Raw genomic sequence first — 15,927 nt, forward strand, 5'->3', positions numbered from 1 at the left:
ATCAGCACCTTCTTCACCCTCATCTATTTTTAATTTTTTCTGTTTTGCACCACTGAACCTCCCTTTGCAGTCCAAATGAGTAGCAATCTGTTTGGAGGCAGCCTGAGGTTTGTCTACATCAAAAGCATCTGGCCCTGTGCATTGTACCAGCTGGTATTGTTAGAAGTGTGTCATGGACGCATGTGTTCATCCGTCTCTGGTAGGCTCATCATTCTAAAGCTGTAACTGTCCCCAGCAATTTGCATGTTGTTAATTTTTAGCCAGCTTCTCATTCCTAAGGGATTACACTGGTCTTTGTTCATCAGTGACCCTTCTGTAGAAAGCTACATGCAAACAAATATGTCGATTCACTTGGTTAACTTCTGAACTTTTTTCCTAATGTGTGTTGAATGTATTAAAAGAAAACTCCTCTCTTTTCCTCCTACATGGCTGTATGGGCTGGAATCCTGTGAAACAGAGTTGTTCTTAAAAGCATGCTGGGCTGTGTTTGCAAACCCTGGCTTCTCCTACTTTCCCAGGATGCCCGAAGGGAAAGGTGATTGAGGAGAAGACCTTCTAATAGGGCATAGTTACACTGTGCTTAGCCAGTACTGCAGCAAGTGTCATACTGTGTTAGTAACTTCCAAAACATACGCTCTTCCAGACATTGTTTCCCGAGTTGGATTCATTTTAGTTTACCAGTATGTCAGCCAGTATGAGAAGCAGGTGCTCTGACAGTACATCTAAGAGTACTGCCCTTTAATGGTTTATGTATGATAGGTAGATGCCATGCTGTTAGTACACAGTGGATATTCGCAATTAGTACGACTGGTTGAAGCGCTGATTTAAAAATCTTGGTTCTCTTCCCAGCACTACATGTGTGTATATCCAACAGCATAATTTTGATTAAGGTCTAGTGCATGATTTCAACAACATTTGGAAGAAGCACAGCTCTGCTACTGTTGTGAAGAGGTTATTTTTAAATTTGCTTTTTAAAATCTGTATCTTCCTGTGCACAGAGAAGGAGAGGCATTTGGTTTTTGTGTCTTGTCCGTTTTGGTGGCCATTGTGGTTCACCTTTGTAACACCAGATTATAGACACAGTGGGAAATATGCCCAATTTTTACAAAACAGTATTTTATAAACTTTGAATATATGTGCTTTTCTGCATATGGCTTGGTTATTGGAAGTTTGTGCAGTGGGGACTAAGGAAAGTATTGTAATCTTGTCAAGAAAAAGCAAATTGGAATATATAAATATTACATATAAAATTTTTTATAAATATATATAAATACAAAATACAAACAGAGGAATTATGACAGCACAAAGGTTCTAGCATTTAATCTACTTTCTTATAAACGATGTCAACTTCTGAATTAAGAAAAAGCTCTTTGGGAAGGTTATCAGCCTGGCTGAAAGTGGTTTAGTTCTTGCCTTGAAAGGAGCCCTTCATTCTAATCATATGCAGTATATTGCACTGAGCTTGAATTTTCTGGTGAGGTTAGTTCATCCAATCCACTCCAGTAGTTTCATTCTATAAATGAAAAAATGCATTAAAAGTTTCCTAAGGACAATTATGAATGTGACATAGGGAAAAAACACGTTCCTTTCAATTTCCTTTATCTAAGTACTTCAAATGTTCATCAGGTGTTGTTGTAGACCCTTAGCTTTATTTCTGGGTATCTCATCAGAATTAGGGTTAGATTGTGCTCAGTGCTGTGGATGTATCCCAAGAAGGAGCACAGCAGCTCTTCCGCTTTGCTTCAGAAACCAATAGGTTGGATTTTACTGTGAATCCTCAGTATGTCCTACTCACTAATAGTTCTTTTTGCAGCATTAATAAGTGTTTTTTTGTTTCGTAGGCTAGGCAATGATGACAACCAGTTTGAGATCAGCATGGCCAACAGTGGATGTGAGGTGCATCGCTTTGACCCCAGCATCAAGTCAGCACACATTCAGGAGGGTCGGCACCTCTGGTATCATCGCCTGTCTATTGACTGGAGGGATCCCAATCCGGCCATTGCTGCTCATAAACTACACAGCAACACGAAGAAGCTGGGCACCATATTGAATGAATTTGGACACCAGAAGGTAAGGACTTGGAGGTCAGGTTTCTGACTGCAGGACTAGGTGTTGGGAAAGCTGCAGAACTTCCTCCTTGCTGTCTCAGGAGTTCAGGCACTTTCCAAGGTAATGTCCTGACAATGGGTCTGTCTTCAGCAGTACTTGTAATGCATTTCTTGTAGGTCTGCCTTTTCTGTCTTGCTTTTTCTGTGTGCTGATAACTAGCCGTATACTAAATACTTTCCTCCTCCTTTTTCCTTCAACTAGCTGGTGACATTGGGTGTATTTTCAGTCCTGTGGAATTTCTGGTCTTCGCCTGAGTATGAGTGCTAAACTACTCATACAGCCAAGTTTATAAAGAGAAGAAAATATTTGCAACAATATTTAGAAGAGGTAGTGGATGGGTTGTTTACATTTTCAAGGTCACTGGTCCTAATTACAGTCATCAACAACAAAAACATCCTGTTCTGAAATTGGCAGCAATCTTTGGTGGTGGTTTTTTTTTTTTTCCTAACGTTTCCCAGTTTGTTTTTAAGGAGCTGTGAAGACATCAGAAATCTTCAAGTCTCAAATAACTTGCCAGAATACATTTGAGGAAGTTCTTTAGGTTGCTTTTAAGAGAGTTTTCCCTCAGAGGATATACAAGCATGAATTGAAATGCTAATATTCTTCATTGCCTGCAGCTAGTTCTGTTTGTCTTTGTTTTTTAAGAAGTAGGCAGCCTGAGCTAAGGAGGAGCTTTTCTGTAAGATTTACAAAGCAAGTAGTGTAATGTTTGTTCAGTTTGTTACAAAATGCAAGATGTCCTTTTCAGTTCACTTCTTGGTTTTCTTAGTATTTTCTTTCAGTTCAGCTCTACTGATTGGACCATTTTGAAGATAAGAGCAGAAAAAAGAAGCTTTTTCCTACTTTTTTGTCATACTGTAACTATACTAGGCTGTGCATTAGTAAAACATCTGGGGGAAAGAGAGATGGCTTTCCTTTGATGTGTGCCTTGCATTGATTGGTTTGATTTTAGAAGAATTAAGTCTCAGAGCAAATGATTAATGACCTGTTCCAGAAGTGGTGTGTGAGTCTTGTGATATACCAGACCTGCTGAGAACAGTCAGTTCTCAGGTTATCGTGGTAATACAGAGTGATTGTAAGACCTTCTGTGAATGGGAAGGGTATAGCTATGAATTCTGAGTATATAACTTTCTGGGCAGAAGTTATCTGACATGAAAGCAGCTGGCTGGCGGGCAGCCAAGGAACATAATGAACATGTAACACATGCAGTCAGGCTTTCCTCTAGCTGTGTACACATAGCATAGGATTTGGTTAAGTGTATTGGTGCATCATGAACAGTGTATACAGCCTCTTGTTCTATTAGCATTCGGGTAGCTTGCCTGTGCAAAACTATGGCATTGGTGAAGTCAGGAGCTGACTGGCAATGAGGATAAAGCTGTTACACAATCTGCAATCTTCTGTTACTTCCTATTTGTGAAACACCTGAATGGACTGACTCTCCTCACATTGTTCTGTTTAGTTTTCCTTTAATTTGGAAGGCAGCCTGAGAAGTTGTGTATTGCATAAAGACATGGATAAGCTCCAATTTGTGAAGAGGACATCAAAGTAAATACCATGACGCTCAGGTTTTCATTCTTCCAGTGAATGTAAGTGGAATGTTCCCTTGATTGAATAAATAAGTTAATACAAAACAGTTTCACAGAATATTTTTCCAAAGCACTTTTTTTTCAATTAGAAAGTTAAAACACACTTTTCGTTCCATTCTTTTTAATTTTAAAAATCCTTCTGCCTACCCTCAAAGTATTTCTGTTCCCACTTCAAGGCAGGAATTCCAGGCAGCTGTATCCGAAGTTAATGTCTGGCTTTTTCCTTGCTTTTATTCTTTAAGATTTGGGACCTGATCAAAGACCCTCCAAGTGATTGAGACTATTTCCACTGATGAAGTCGGAGACTTTGGATTGGGCTGATGAAGAGAGGGCACACAAGGCTGATGTAGCCTTGGAAAGAAGACATGCAGTTTGGAGGTTTTGTGTGCAAGGGAATCAAAGAAGTTGGATGGGCTTGTTTACACTCTGGCTCGGATGAGAGCACACCTGCTATTCTGCAGTCAGTACTGGGACCTCACCCACAGAAAGGGGAAACCCATCCTGATATTATGGCAAGAAACACAAACAGGTTTTTCGTTTTAGAGTGGATTTGAGGAAGGATTAAAAGAACTTGATCTTTCTAATTTGCTATGTGGCGTAACAGTCCTCAGGTCTCTGGGGAGTGTAAATAGCCTGGAGGTAGAAGACTTATTTAGTACTGTATTAGGATGAGACTGACAAAGGAAACATATAGTCAGAGTATTTTGGGGAACTGTTAGAGTGTGAAATCTTTTAAGCCCTGGAATAATCTCCAAAGGATGTAATGAGAGTCCTGTTTTCTGGTATGAAAATATAAACTGAAAATCTACTGGTGTCTCCTCTAAGAGCAGCAGTGTTTTATCAGCCACAGGAAAGGATAAAGATGTAAAAATTGATCTTGCTTATCTTCCTTCCCCCCTGCCCCACTCCCAGGCTTTTTGCTGAATATGCACACTCTATGCACTGCTGCCGAGCAGTGGAAAAAAGGGAGAAAGCCACTGATGAATGTACAAGATTTTCTTTCTTATTGCAGTGGAGTTCAACTTTGTGAAAGCTTTCACTTTCCTATTCTCTAACTACCTACTGGGGTGAGGATTCTACAGTGCTGGTGTTCCCAATGGGTTAGGGATAGCTGGATGGGGAACTTCCTTCACACAGAGTTGCTGGGTAATTCAAGTCAGAAGGGATTTTGAGAAGCCTGTAGTTCAATCCCCTGCTCAAAGCAAGGCCAGCTGTGAAGTCAGACAAGGTTGTTCAAGGCTTTATCCACTCTGGTTTTGAAAACCAATGGGTTTTCTCCAAAATGGAGACTGCACAGATTCTGTGAGCCAGCTGTTCTCCTGCTTGACTGTTATCATCATGAAAAAGTTTCTCCTTATATCCAGTCTGAAAGCACCCAATTTCAGTTTATGCCTGTTGTCTCTTGTCCTGCTTCTATGCACTGCTGAAGAGCCTGTCTCCACTGTCTGCATGACCTCTTCATAGGCTCCACAGCTGATGTTAGTCCCCTGCACAAAGCCATCTCCTGCCTAGGTTGAACAGGCCCCATTCCCCTGCCTCTCCTTGCAGGGCAGGTGTTCCAGTCCCCAACCACCTTGGTGGCCCCCAGCTGAACTCACTTCAGTTTGTCATTGTCTGTCTTGTGTTGTGGGGATCAAAACTGGTTGTAGGTACACTCTTACAAGTGCTGAGTACAGGGAGATAATCACATCCCTTGGTCTACAGGCCATGCTCCTGCTAATGCATCCTGGGATGCTGTTGGCCGCCTTTGCACCATGGCCCCCAGGACCTTTCTGCAGAGCTGCTCCCCAGCCAGGCAGGCAGTCCCCAGCTTGTATCATTGCAGGGGGTCCTTCCTCCCCAGGTGCAGGACTTGGCATTTGTCCCTGTTGAATTTCATCAGGTTTCTGTCAGCCCATCCCTCCAGCCTGACTGGGTCCCTCTGGATGGCAGCTCTGCCCTTGAGTGTGTGTATGGACCGGTCCCACCAATTTGGTATCATCCACAAACATGGCAAGAGCATCATCTAACACCTCCTTTATATCAGGTAACTGATGCAGGGTACCTCTGCTTTATCAGGTGACTGATAAAGATGTTAAACAGGAGGAATCCTGGTATAGATGCTGTGGAACTCTTCTTGTAACTGACCTCCCAGTAGAGTACAACCTGTTAACCTCTGCCCTCTTGAGCCCAACCATCCAACTGATTTCTTAATTATGTGATTGTCTGTTCACCCAGACTGTAATGTCCTGACTTGGATAAAAGGCTACTGTGGGAGACAGTGTCACATATATATCCCAGTGCTTTTCTAGACTAGTCACAACTGGTTCCATGGTCTTGCAAGGGGATCATCCATCTGAATTTCAGTTACAAGGGGGCTAATTCAGCTGTCTAAATAAACCATTCACCTATTCCCAGCCTAGATTAGCATTGTCCATGGTATCAGCATCCTCCTCAGAAGGTTGCTATGTTCCATGTAGCCCAGATTTTAGTATGCAATAAAACTATAAGGGGAAGACCATATTGAAATGAAACTCCCTCCCACCACTCCAACATTACTCCCTCTACAAAAAGTTCTAACTCTTAACCAGAAATTCAAACCAAGCTACTACATGTATTCTGTATTCCAAAGGTTATTCTATAAAGCAAAATTTAAAACCTTTGACAGAAAGGCCTTGAGCAGCAGAAGCAAGCAAGAGTTTGTTCTGTCCTGAATGGGCATGCATGAGTAAATTGTATATTTTTACAGACACAAACTCTTACTTAAGTAGTAGTTTTTCTCTTTCTGGAGCTCTGTAGGACAAATCTTGTGTGATGCCATCAGTAAATGCTGTGAATTTGCATTCCTTGGCAGTATAGCTCAGCAGTGGATGAGATGGTCTTTTTAAAAACAAAATAAGCTGGAAAGGAGCATCTGAGAATGCAAAGTAAAACCTTCATTTAATCGGGAAGTGCTCATAGGTGTAACTTTCAGGGGAAAGTAGAGTTGGGTTCAACTCCTCCCATTCAAGTCATCTTGAACAAATTGTGTAAGAGACCGAACGGTGTCATTGTTATGAAAAGAAATGCAAAGCAATCATTATGTCCTGATTTTGATTTGAAGGCTTTAATTTACACTGGCTCTTCATGAAGAGTTTTTTCTGTGACAACCTGACTAACAAGTGTCTGCTTCATTTTATTGAACAGGCTTAGATTTAGGGTTTCAAAAAGAAAAACCTCCTCCCTTTCACCTGTTGCTTAATACTCAACGCAACTTCAAAAACACTACCCCCTGAAGCCGTTTTGATTAATAACCTCATCTCCTTCTAGGCAAGTAATTTATCACTTGCTCCTCTCCTAAAGCAGATACTGGAGAGTCTATTTTGTGCTGCACTTTCAGCTTTGTGAAGACTGGCGTGGAAGAGCAAAGATTAAAGAAAATTGATTTACCATTTTCATTTAAAATGAACTCTGGTGGTGGTACACAAATAAATATAAAATAAAAGCCCTGGGAAAACGGTATAACAACTTAGTTGTGCATGGAGATTTGAATAACAAACCAAAAAGTTAACTCTCCAGGTTGGGAAAAGTTCATGTTCAAGGTTTGGAGCAACCAAATCCATGCCATTACTATTTACTATGCACAATGCAGGACTGCAGGGGCCAGAGTAGTCTTTTGAATTCTTGACGCTGCCTAGACAAAATCATTTAACTTTGAATTATCCCTTGTAAGGGTAGACTTAGGTATTGCACAGGGAGCCTGGGGGTTAGTGGGAGTTATGTTTGCTGAGGGGCTGCTGTACCCAGGTTCAACGTGTGGATGCTGCTGGTGTTTATAGACTCAGCTGCCATCTTAACTCACAGAGGTCCTCAGTACTGGCTGATGAGTGCCTGCAGACTGGTCTATGTCCTGATGTGGAAGCCTGAGCTCAGGATAAGAAGCCGGGAGCTCAGAAGACCTGGAGCTCTTGCAGGGAGATGAGTCCTTGTCACCATTCTGCTGCAGCCAGGTAACAGCCCCCTTCACCTTGCTGGAGGGGGAGGCACAAGTTCAGATCTGCACTCTGCTACGTTTGGCTTAGCGTCAGAAAGCCCAAATGAGACCAGATCTCTTGAATTGCTGCATCATACAAATCATTAAGTTAATGTTTGGAGTTCTGTCTTGAAAAGGCTTAATTCTTTCTTTGCTTTATTATGCTTATTTGGGGCTTTTCCAGAATCTCAATTCTACAAGGAAAGAAACTGATTTTTAGCCTCATTATTTTCACATCCAAGTTTTCTTGTGCAATCAATGGTCTTTAGGCTTAAGTGGCCCTTTTCCTGGAGCTGTTATTTACCATCCAGATATATTCGTGAAGAACAGCCTTTGCTTTGGTAGCGTTATCATACCAGCCTCTCCTGGTCTCCAGCTCCTCCGACATGAGAGATCTTGTATTTCCTATAACATCATATTAGTGTTTCGCTGTCCCGTCTGCACCTGGAGCATCAGCAATCAGTACTATACAGAAGTCCCAATGAGGTCTCTGGTAAGGCTCAGTCTGTGACTGCCTTATTCCCCTCCCTCCCCTAGAAATGTCTGCAGTGCTACCACTTGTCATCTCATTTGTGTTTATGTGGGCAAATCAGACTGTCTCTTGTTATATCAATATCTGCATGGCACAATGGAAAGAGTTTTGTCCCAGAGCACTCTTTTTTTTTTTTTTTTTTTTTTTTAAGTGTAAGCGGCTGGTCCTGGCCAATTTGTAGTAGGAGTATCTCTGCACAGTGAAGTCCCATGTTAGCACTGGACCCTTTTGCACCAGGCAGATGTAATACCATAGCTGTAAGAGCTTATAGTCTACATAGATGACCTGCCAGGGGATGAAGGAGCATGGAGCTCACCTCCATTAACTTATATTTCTATATTTGAGATAGCTGTTGAGGTCCTCATAAACTCGAGGCAAAAGGTTAAGGTGTGGTTCATGTCATTCAAGGGTAGGTGTTCAAAACAGGCTGGATAGTGTGACCTGTACATCTCAAATTGCCCGTCAGAACTTACAGTTCTTCTCTGTGGTCTGTAAAGGGAGACTGGGCAACTGGTTTGTGTTTAGATGTCCAAGGCTGGATGAGGTGCATCCCATCTTGAGCGACTTGCCCACAAACTCAGCTCTGTGCGCAGCATCTTTCTGTTTCTGCTGAGTTGCTGTCTGTGCTCAGCATCTGTCTGACAAGTCCTGAGATAAGGACTTCAAAGTTCAGCAAACCTGCCTCACATGCCTGATTTCCATGCTGGTTGTGATGAAAAGGAGAGTACCAGAGATGATAACGTTGGGCAAACTAGCCAGAAAACGTGAAGTAATTTTTTTTTAAGTCATCCCATTAAAGCAAAAGCTCAGAGTGCTGGAGAACATGTTATTCTGCAATAAGGATCTGCCTTTAGCTCTGTAATTTGATTTATGAGTTCTTGTGAGATGTATTGCCCGTAACACATACATTCAGTCCCTCTGAGGTTATGTTTGTACATACTGGGTCAAATTCATTCTCTGTGTAGCACGACTGATTTCCTTGAAGTTATAGCAGAGCTGCAGTTTAACCACTAACCGTTGCTCTGTGTGAACCTTTTGTTTGGGGGTGCATCAGTGAGTTGGCAAATTTTACTCCATTTGTTGAAAAGGGGCAAACTGGTGCAGATGTTTCCCACTGCAGTTCGAAATGCTGCCTTTTTTGCCCTTGCAGTGGTTGCCCCTGAGTAACCTACAAGCTCCTGACAGACAGTGTTTCTTTCCTGGATTGTATATATCTTTTAATTTTAGTGACAATGAAATCAAGTTGGTAATTGCTCTGTATTTGCTTAGTCAGCTGAGGCTGCTGCTGCATAAAGTATTTTAAATGTAACTAGATTGAAGAGCTTGGCTTCAAGGAGAAATGGGCTTGACGACCTCATGTTTCTGGAAGCAAAGATCTTTGGACAGTGATTTACTGCTCACCACCTCTCCCACTCGCTGTGTCGTATGCAAGGAATGCCTCATACACATTCCATTACGGGGTTTTCTCCTGGTCCCTTACATCTCCTTTCACCTCATTTAAATTCCTTCCACCAGGAGCAGTTCTCAAGATACTGTTAAGAATAGTGGTGTTTCTAGGGAGCGATCTGAAGGTGCTGTTTAGTATGCATTTGTCAGGCATGGAGTGTAGATCTTTTTAATGATACCGTTGGCTGAATGTGGTGTGATCCATAGCCTTTTCTTCCCCTAGGAAAAGGGCTAGTGCAATGCCTGAATTGTAATGAAAACATTTCACTGTTGAAACAGAACTTATGCAGGTAATCTTCCAAAAAAAAAAAAAAAAGGCACTTTCAGAGCATATTATTATCTGCTGAAAATTAGAAAAGGAGGATTTTTTTTTTTAAGGTTTTATTTAATTTTTTTGTTGCCTTCGTTGTGGTTAAGACCCTTCAGAAAAAAAGTCAGGTATTAAAAATCTGCTTTACTAGAGGGCTGCACAAGCTGCGTTTAATTCTCAGCACAGTTTGATGCACTAATATGCCATTCTACCTTCTTTTCGACAGCAGCAGCAGCATAACCACTATTTCAGTGTCAAACAGTTGCATTCAGGAGAGTCACGGCACTCGCTCCAGGCACGGTGGAGTCGTCATTGGTATGCTGCTGCTGTAAGAAGCCAGTCACTCCTGGTTCCCTCCTCCCACTGAAACGGGAGTTGGCCTGGGGAACCTGCCCTGCTTCACAAGGTGGTACCAGATGCAGGGCACCTGCTGAGCTCAGGCCTGTATTTGTGCTCCCCAGCTCCTGCTTAAGCCATTAACACTGGCTTTAGCACAGTAATTTGAATCTGCACAGTTTTAATTTGGCCAAGGTGCTGAATATCTGTCTGCTCAGTGTGGTGGTCCATGACATGACACTGTTTTTACGAGAATTGAGAGCAACGTCCTCTCCATAAGCAACCTGGTCTTTCTCCACTACCCATCTTTCTCACAGTTTCCAGGGAGTAATTGACATTAACAAGCTCTTTAGATAAATGCCCTGTCCAGAGTGCTTAGGAGCTCTCTGAAAAAAATGTAATTTTCCCCCATGTTTGTCCCTAGTAGCTCATCCCTCCTCCTGTCACTGTTTACAAATTCATGTCATTGGAACTAGCTATCTCTTGTTTGAATGCTTTCACCTTAGTGTCTAGATCCTTTCTGGTCTCATTTTTGATCTGACAGCAGTTTAAGGTATCCCTCCATTCTCAAAAATTTGAAATTCAGAGGTCAAAGTCACAGCAGCTCTTCTTTCCCCACCTCGCTGCCCATCCCAAAGGGAATCTTGTAGTTGTGCAAGCAGTTCAGGGTGTTCCTTATTCACGTTTTCAGGAACATGCAGTGAACGCACAGTTTTCTTCCTGCAAGCAATCAGCAGGGTAGACAGAGTTGAAGCAGAAGAGAGGCAGGTTGGCACCTTGGACCAGAAATGGAGTGAAACAAATAGATTCCCATGAAGGGGTGTAGTCTTAAAGGACGTTATTGCACTGCCTATTGCAGGTGGGAACCAGGTCCTCCACCAGATTTAATTGGAGCTACTCTGTTATACCAAGGCTGCATATTCTTATCCTGCAAGAGGTGTTCTTTAAGGTGTGGTGAACATTTTTTGAAGATGGGACTCTTAGCCCTTTCTTCAATTACTTACATATTGAATATTCCCATGGGCACTGTATTGATAAACAATAGCAGGTCTTGCAGCCAAAATGCTGTTTACTGTGTACAACCATTTTACAGTAGCCTAAGCCCCCTGTCCCATGCACATGTGCTCACGCTCACAGGTCTTGCTCCTCAGGGCTCTGGGATCAATTGTGGCTTAACAATTTGCCCTCTAATGCAAACCTCCTGCGCCCACTGCTCCTTCGTCCCCTCATGATGCTTTTGTTGTATTGCTGCTGGCTTTCACCTTTAGCGAGACCAGGATAATGTAGCTTAATGTAAGTACGGAGTGGGTCCCACTGTCCTTTCTTGGTGCTGGGGCAACACAAACAGACTGCAAATGTTTGTTCCCCTTTAATGAAGAGACTTGAGGGTCCCACGTACGGCTTTTATTCTTTTGAGTAAACATCCGTTCCCACAGGCATCCAGCAGCGTCTGGCAGAGAAGATCAAAAGAACAGAAATGAAAGGATTTTCCCCCACTTTGCGGGGGGAGCAGGCAGCAGGACATCTCCTGTGAGATTAGATGGCTGAATGCGCTCTTTGCAAAGCAACTCATGCGCTCGGCCAGGGCTGCGTGCGGAGCAGCTGCGCTTCCAGCCTGGGCTGTTGGCCACTCGTGGAATAAATGCAATATTTAAAATGCCTGTTTGCAGCACGGGCTTTGGTGAGCAGAGCTCTTGCTGATGATCAGACTAATAAATAATTTAAGATCAGAGTTTCTGCAGCTCCCTTGTGGGATTTTTCCCACTTGGGTTATCTAGCCATCAGATTGACGGACATGGCGAGGGGATGCTGTTTTTATCTTTTTCTGTACAACAGAAGAGCCATTCAAACTGAAAGAGGTAATACAGTGCAAATGGGAGCTGGGGCACAGTATTTCTGAGCAGGTATGCATGCTTATGAGCTGCTGCCACTCTGAGCAGATGAGGAGGTCACTGTTTGGGGGCTCATGTCCTCATGGTGGCTCTTCACCTGGTTTCCTCTTAGGAAGCATAACTTTGAGTTCTCTGCTAGTGGTGAGATTCCCATTGCCTGCTCCGGAGACTGGTGTCAGTTTAAAGAGATGGGGAACCAAGATCTTTGATGCCCAGGATTTTTGTATGGGGAAGGTCCTCTCCCTCAGCATTGCCTATGTGTAGTGCCGGCCTGTTGCTCGCTGAGGGCTTGTAGATCTTGTTCTCAGGGTCACTGTACAGGAACCTTGGTCTTGGTTGGGTAGCAAGCTACACAAGATGTTAAGCACAATACCTCTAGGTTTTAGGTCATTATAGTCTAATGCTAGCTGAACCCATCAAACCTGTCTGGAAGTCAATTCAGGCTTTGGGACATGTATTATTTTATGACCAGAAGGTAATTAATGAGTGAGCTGCCATCTCTGGCTGGTCCAGTGCCCAGCATGAGTTAAGATGGGAAGATGCCAAGAACTAATCCTACAGCGAAGAAAGATGTTCATGATGACAAGAAGGCCACAGGTGAAACCCTGCAGCCTCCTGGCCTAATGTGGCCAGGGAGAAAGGCTTTCAGGCCGTGCTGATCTCCTAAGTCAGGTGGTGGTTGTTTCTCCAGAGATTTTGTCCTCTGGTAAGGTGGCATTGAAGAATACCTCCTGTCACCTAAAAGGCCTCATCTTCTCTGCCTCTGCAGTTAAGCAAGTGGCATTGCTTAACTGGGCTGGACTGGAGGGGCAGGGGTGGGGGGCAGATGTCGCTCTTTCTGTAATGAGTCTTCAGAGAGAAATTGCTTCCAGATGTAGAGTGTGAGGGAAATGTCTCAGCATCAGAGACCAAGGGAAGAAGTGAGGAATAGAAGTGGCAGGTCGCCCCCACGCCTGGGCTCTGCAGCTGTGGGAGGGAGTCACGTGGTTTGTCCATGTGGGTCCTCGCTGGGAGCATGGGGCAGTATGGGTGAAGTGCCGTAGTGTTCCTGAGCACTCAGCTGAGATTGATGCCTCCTGCATGCACCAGGGTGGGCTTTCTGGATGGGTATGTTTGTCTCTCTGGGGCTATTACTGCTTCTGGCAAGCTGTTGCTATACTGACAGTTGGCCGTCAGAGAAAGTTAATGTTTTCTTAATATGATTTTGAAACATTTTCTCCAGTTTAAGTGGTAAATATAAAATGACTTAATATCCTGCCCCTGCTGTGTAACGCTTTCATGGAAGCACATCACCGAAACTGGGAGAAAAAAGGCTTCTCTGTCCCTTGCAAGGCTGCAGAGGATCAGCAGTGAGAGCAGAGGAATGAAGCTTGTCTGCACCCACTGCTGGTTTTCTGTTTCTGTGATGTGTGTATTGGATGAGTGACTTCAACTGGCAGTTGCCCTTTACTGTAAAAAAAGACAAAAGACCATGTAAGCACCCAGCCGCACCAATCTGGCTTTGTGGCTTTGATGCCTTAAGCAGATACTTGAAGATGTGCCTGATCTGTCACGTTGGGAGAAAATAATCTCAAATGACACATTTGTCCCAGAGTAATTTTGAAGCTGGCCGTACAGACCATCACAGAGGGAGGTGTAAATGTGAGCAGGAGGGAAGAGAGGTAATTTGGAGGAGAATTGCTGGTATTTGGAGCTGTACATCACTGACCAGTAGTGATTGACTTTTCCCCTGATTTTGGTATCCATGTTTCTCAGACCGTGGCCACAGCAGTCCCAATCTCCTCACCAGGTGGCTCAGAGAGACCCAGGATGGTTCCTCTTCCCACTGATCGCAGGGAGCATAGGGAGAGGCAGTCACTAGCTGCTGGGAGTGTGATTTGCTGTTAGGCTATGTGGCATCCTGTCTGCCATCAATTACAGCCTCAGCTCAGAACAAAAGGGGATGAAAGGGACTCAACATCCAAGCCATCGCCTGCTGGTGAGGAGGGGCTGGATGCATTTTGAAAGGAAAGAAAGTAAGGGAAGTATCATGCTGAAAGGTTGCACATGGGAAAAGAGGGAAGCTACATTTTAAAAAAGCACACTCAAGAAACCTGTTTGTTACCTGCAAAGTCATGTGCTACCAAATCTGAATTAAACGGCTTTTCCTAGAGTTTTGTCTGTTGAAAATAGAAAATTGTACTTGGGTGGAGAGGGGAAAAACTGATGCGTAAGCAAGCAGAGTTCGTCTTGCTGTACAGCTGATGGCAAAATAGTAACCCAGTATCAGGGAGCCAGAGCAGAGGGTTATTTCTCACAGCCTGAAATCCTGAGCGCAGCACTGTGGTTCAGGAGGACAGGCTGGTTCTGAGCTCTGCTCCTCTGCTTGAAAGCTGTAACCAGCTCTCCTCTCCCTCCTTCCAGCTTACTAGAAGAGTAAGAGCTGTTCCTACAGAGCCGTTCCCACAGAAATGCAGGGATCCTCCTTACCTGACCTGTACCGTGTTCGCTGTTTTTGCCTCTCCTGGCTGCAGCTTCCACATGCTGAGTTTGTGCTGGAAGTAATAAGCTAAATTGCTTCCTCCAGCTACTCACTCTCAATTGACTCTTCTCCACGGGGAGCTTTAAATGGTGCCCACGGGGCAGTGCAGAGCCTGAAATCCCCGTTAACCCTGGTAGTTCAAGGCAAACAGCTCTGATCTCTGCTTTAGGAAATTATGCAATTGTTGTAACAAGTCATTACCCTAAAAATAAGAAATGAACCTTCATACAGTATGTGTTAACCTGCACTAACTAAACCACATTCTTTTTCAGCTGGTTTATATGCTTGGTTGCACATGAGGAAAGGCCTTTTTTTGTCTCCACGTATAACTGGTACAATGCTGCAGTGCTTTTTCAAAGGAGCTAAACACTGAGAAAATATTTTTAAAATTGCAGTTTTTTTACTTCTCTGTGATAACCTAGTTAGTTTGTGAAAGATAAGAGGGTTTGTGGAAGATAAGAAGAGCTAGCCTTGGTCTGTGAGCGCTCGAAACCAATGGGCAATCAGCATCCATCCTTTACCTTCAGGCACTGTAGATCTTTGTCCTCCAGGGTTTACTCAGCAGCACACTCCAGCTGGGCTCCCAGGTGATTCAGAGCTCTGAATTTATAGATTTGTCCACTAATCCGTTCACTGGCACTTTGAATCAAGGCATTTGGAAGGTGGTTGTGCATTTCTTACCGGTAGTGTGCAGCTTATCACTGAGGGTAAATATCTCCTGAGTGGTTTAATCATCACAAAACTTGCGTTCAGGGTTAGCAGGACAGTTGTTATTCCCTCGGATACTCTAACAGAAAGCTGTTTTGCTGTTCATATTTTACCCTATCTGTTGCATAAAATGGAGACTCTGGGCTGAGATGGATCCCTTGCCTGGAAGGCTGTCACAACAGTTGGTGGGTAGAGACAGGTACCTTCCTCCCTCTGGGTCTCTGAGCAGCACGGGGCACTACAGGTAACAAAGAGCCTCTGGTTTCTGTATGCAGCACACCCCCACTAGTGTTGTGTTTCTTTCCTGGTCATTTCAGCATGTGTTTAAGCAGTTATTGCAGTAACTCATTTTATCCTACCAAAACGTTGGTTAGCAGCCACTTTTCAGATAATTTTTGCAAATACAGCGCAGAGTGTGCGGAGTACCTGCTGAGCAGCCAGAGCAGCAGTTAGTGTTGTGAGAGAAAAACAAACCAGCCTAGATGATGACTGGAGA

At 43.6% G+C, this 15,927-nt stretch overlaps 1 protein-coding gene and 1 long non-coding RNA gene across 4 annotated transcripts in view; one reads left to right on the forward strand and one right to left on the reverse strand.

Moving 5' to 3' along the window:
• Positions 1-15,927, forward strand: part of METTL24 (methyltransferase like 24) — a 62,153-nt gene that overhangs the window by 28,719 nt on the left and 17,507 nt on the right. For all 3 annotated transcript variants that reach the window (XM_064447476.1, XM_064447475.1, XM_064447474.1), the window contains exon 4: positions 1,842-2,070. In XM_064447476.1, coding sequence (XP_064303546.1) covers positions 1,842-2,070 — 229 coding nt within the window. The remainder of the gene's footprint in view (positions 1-1,841; positions 2,071-15,927) is intronic.
• Positions 11,362-14,840, reverse strand: LOC135312615 (uncharacterized). Its single transcript, XR_010372236.1, has 2 exons — positions 14,672-14,840; positions 11,362-11,760 (listed from the first exon to the last, which is right to left on the reverse strand). It is a non-coding gene; the product is annotated as an uncharacterized LOC135312615 (long non-coding RNA).

Source organism: Phalacrocorax carbo, chromosome 3 (genome assembly GCF_963921805.1).
Source record: "Phalacrocorax carbo chromosome 3, bPhaCar2.1, whole genome shotgun sequence".
NCBI lineage: Eukaryota > Metazoa > Chordata > Aves > Suliformes > Phalacrocoracidae > Phalacrocorax > Phalacrocorax carbo.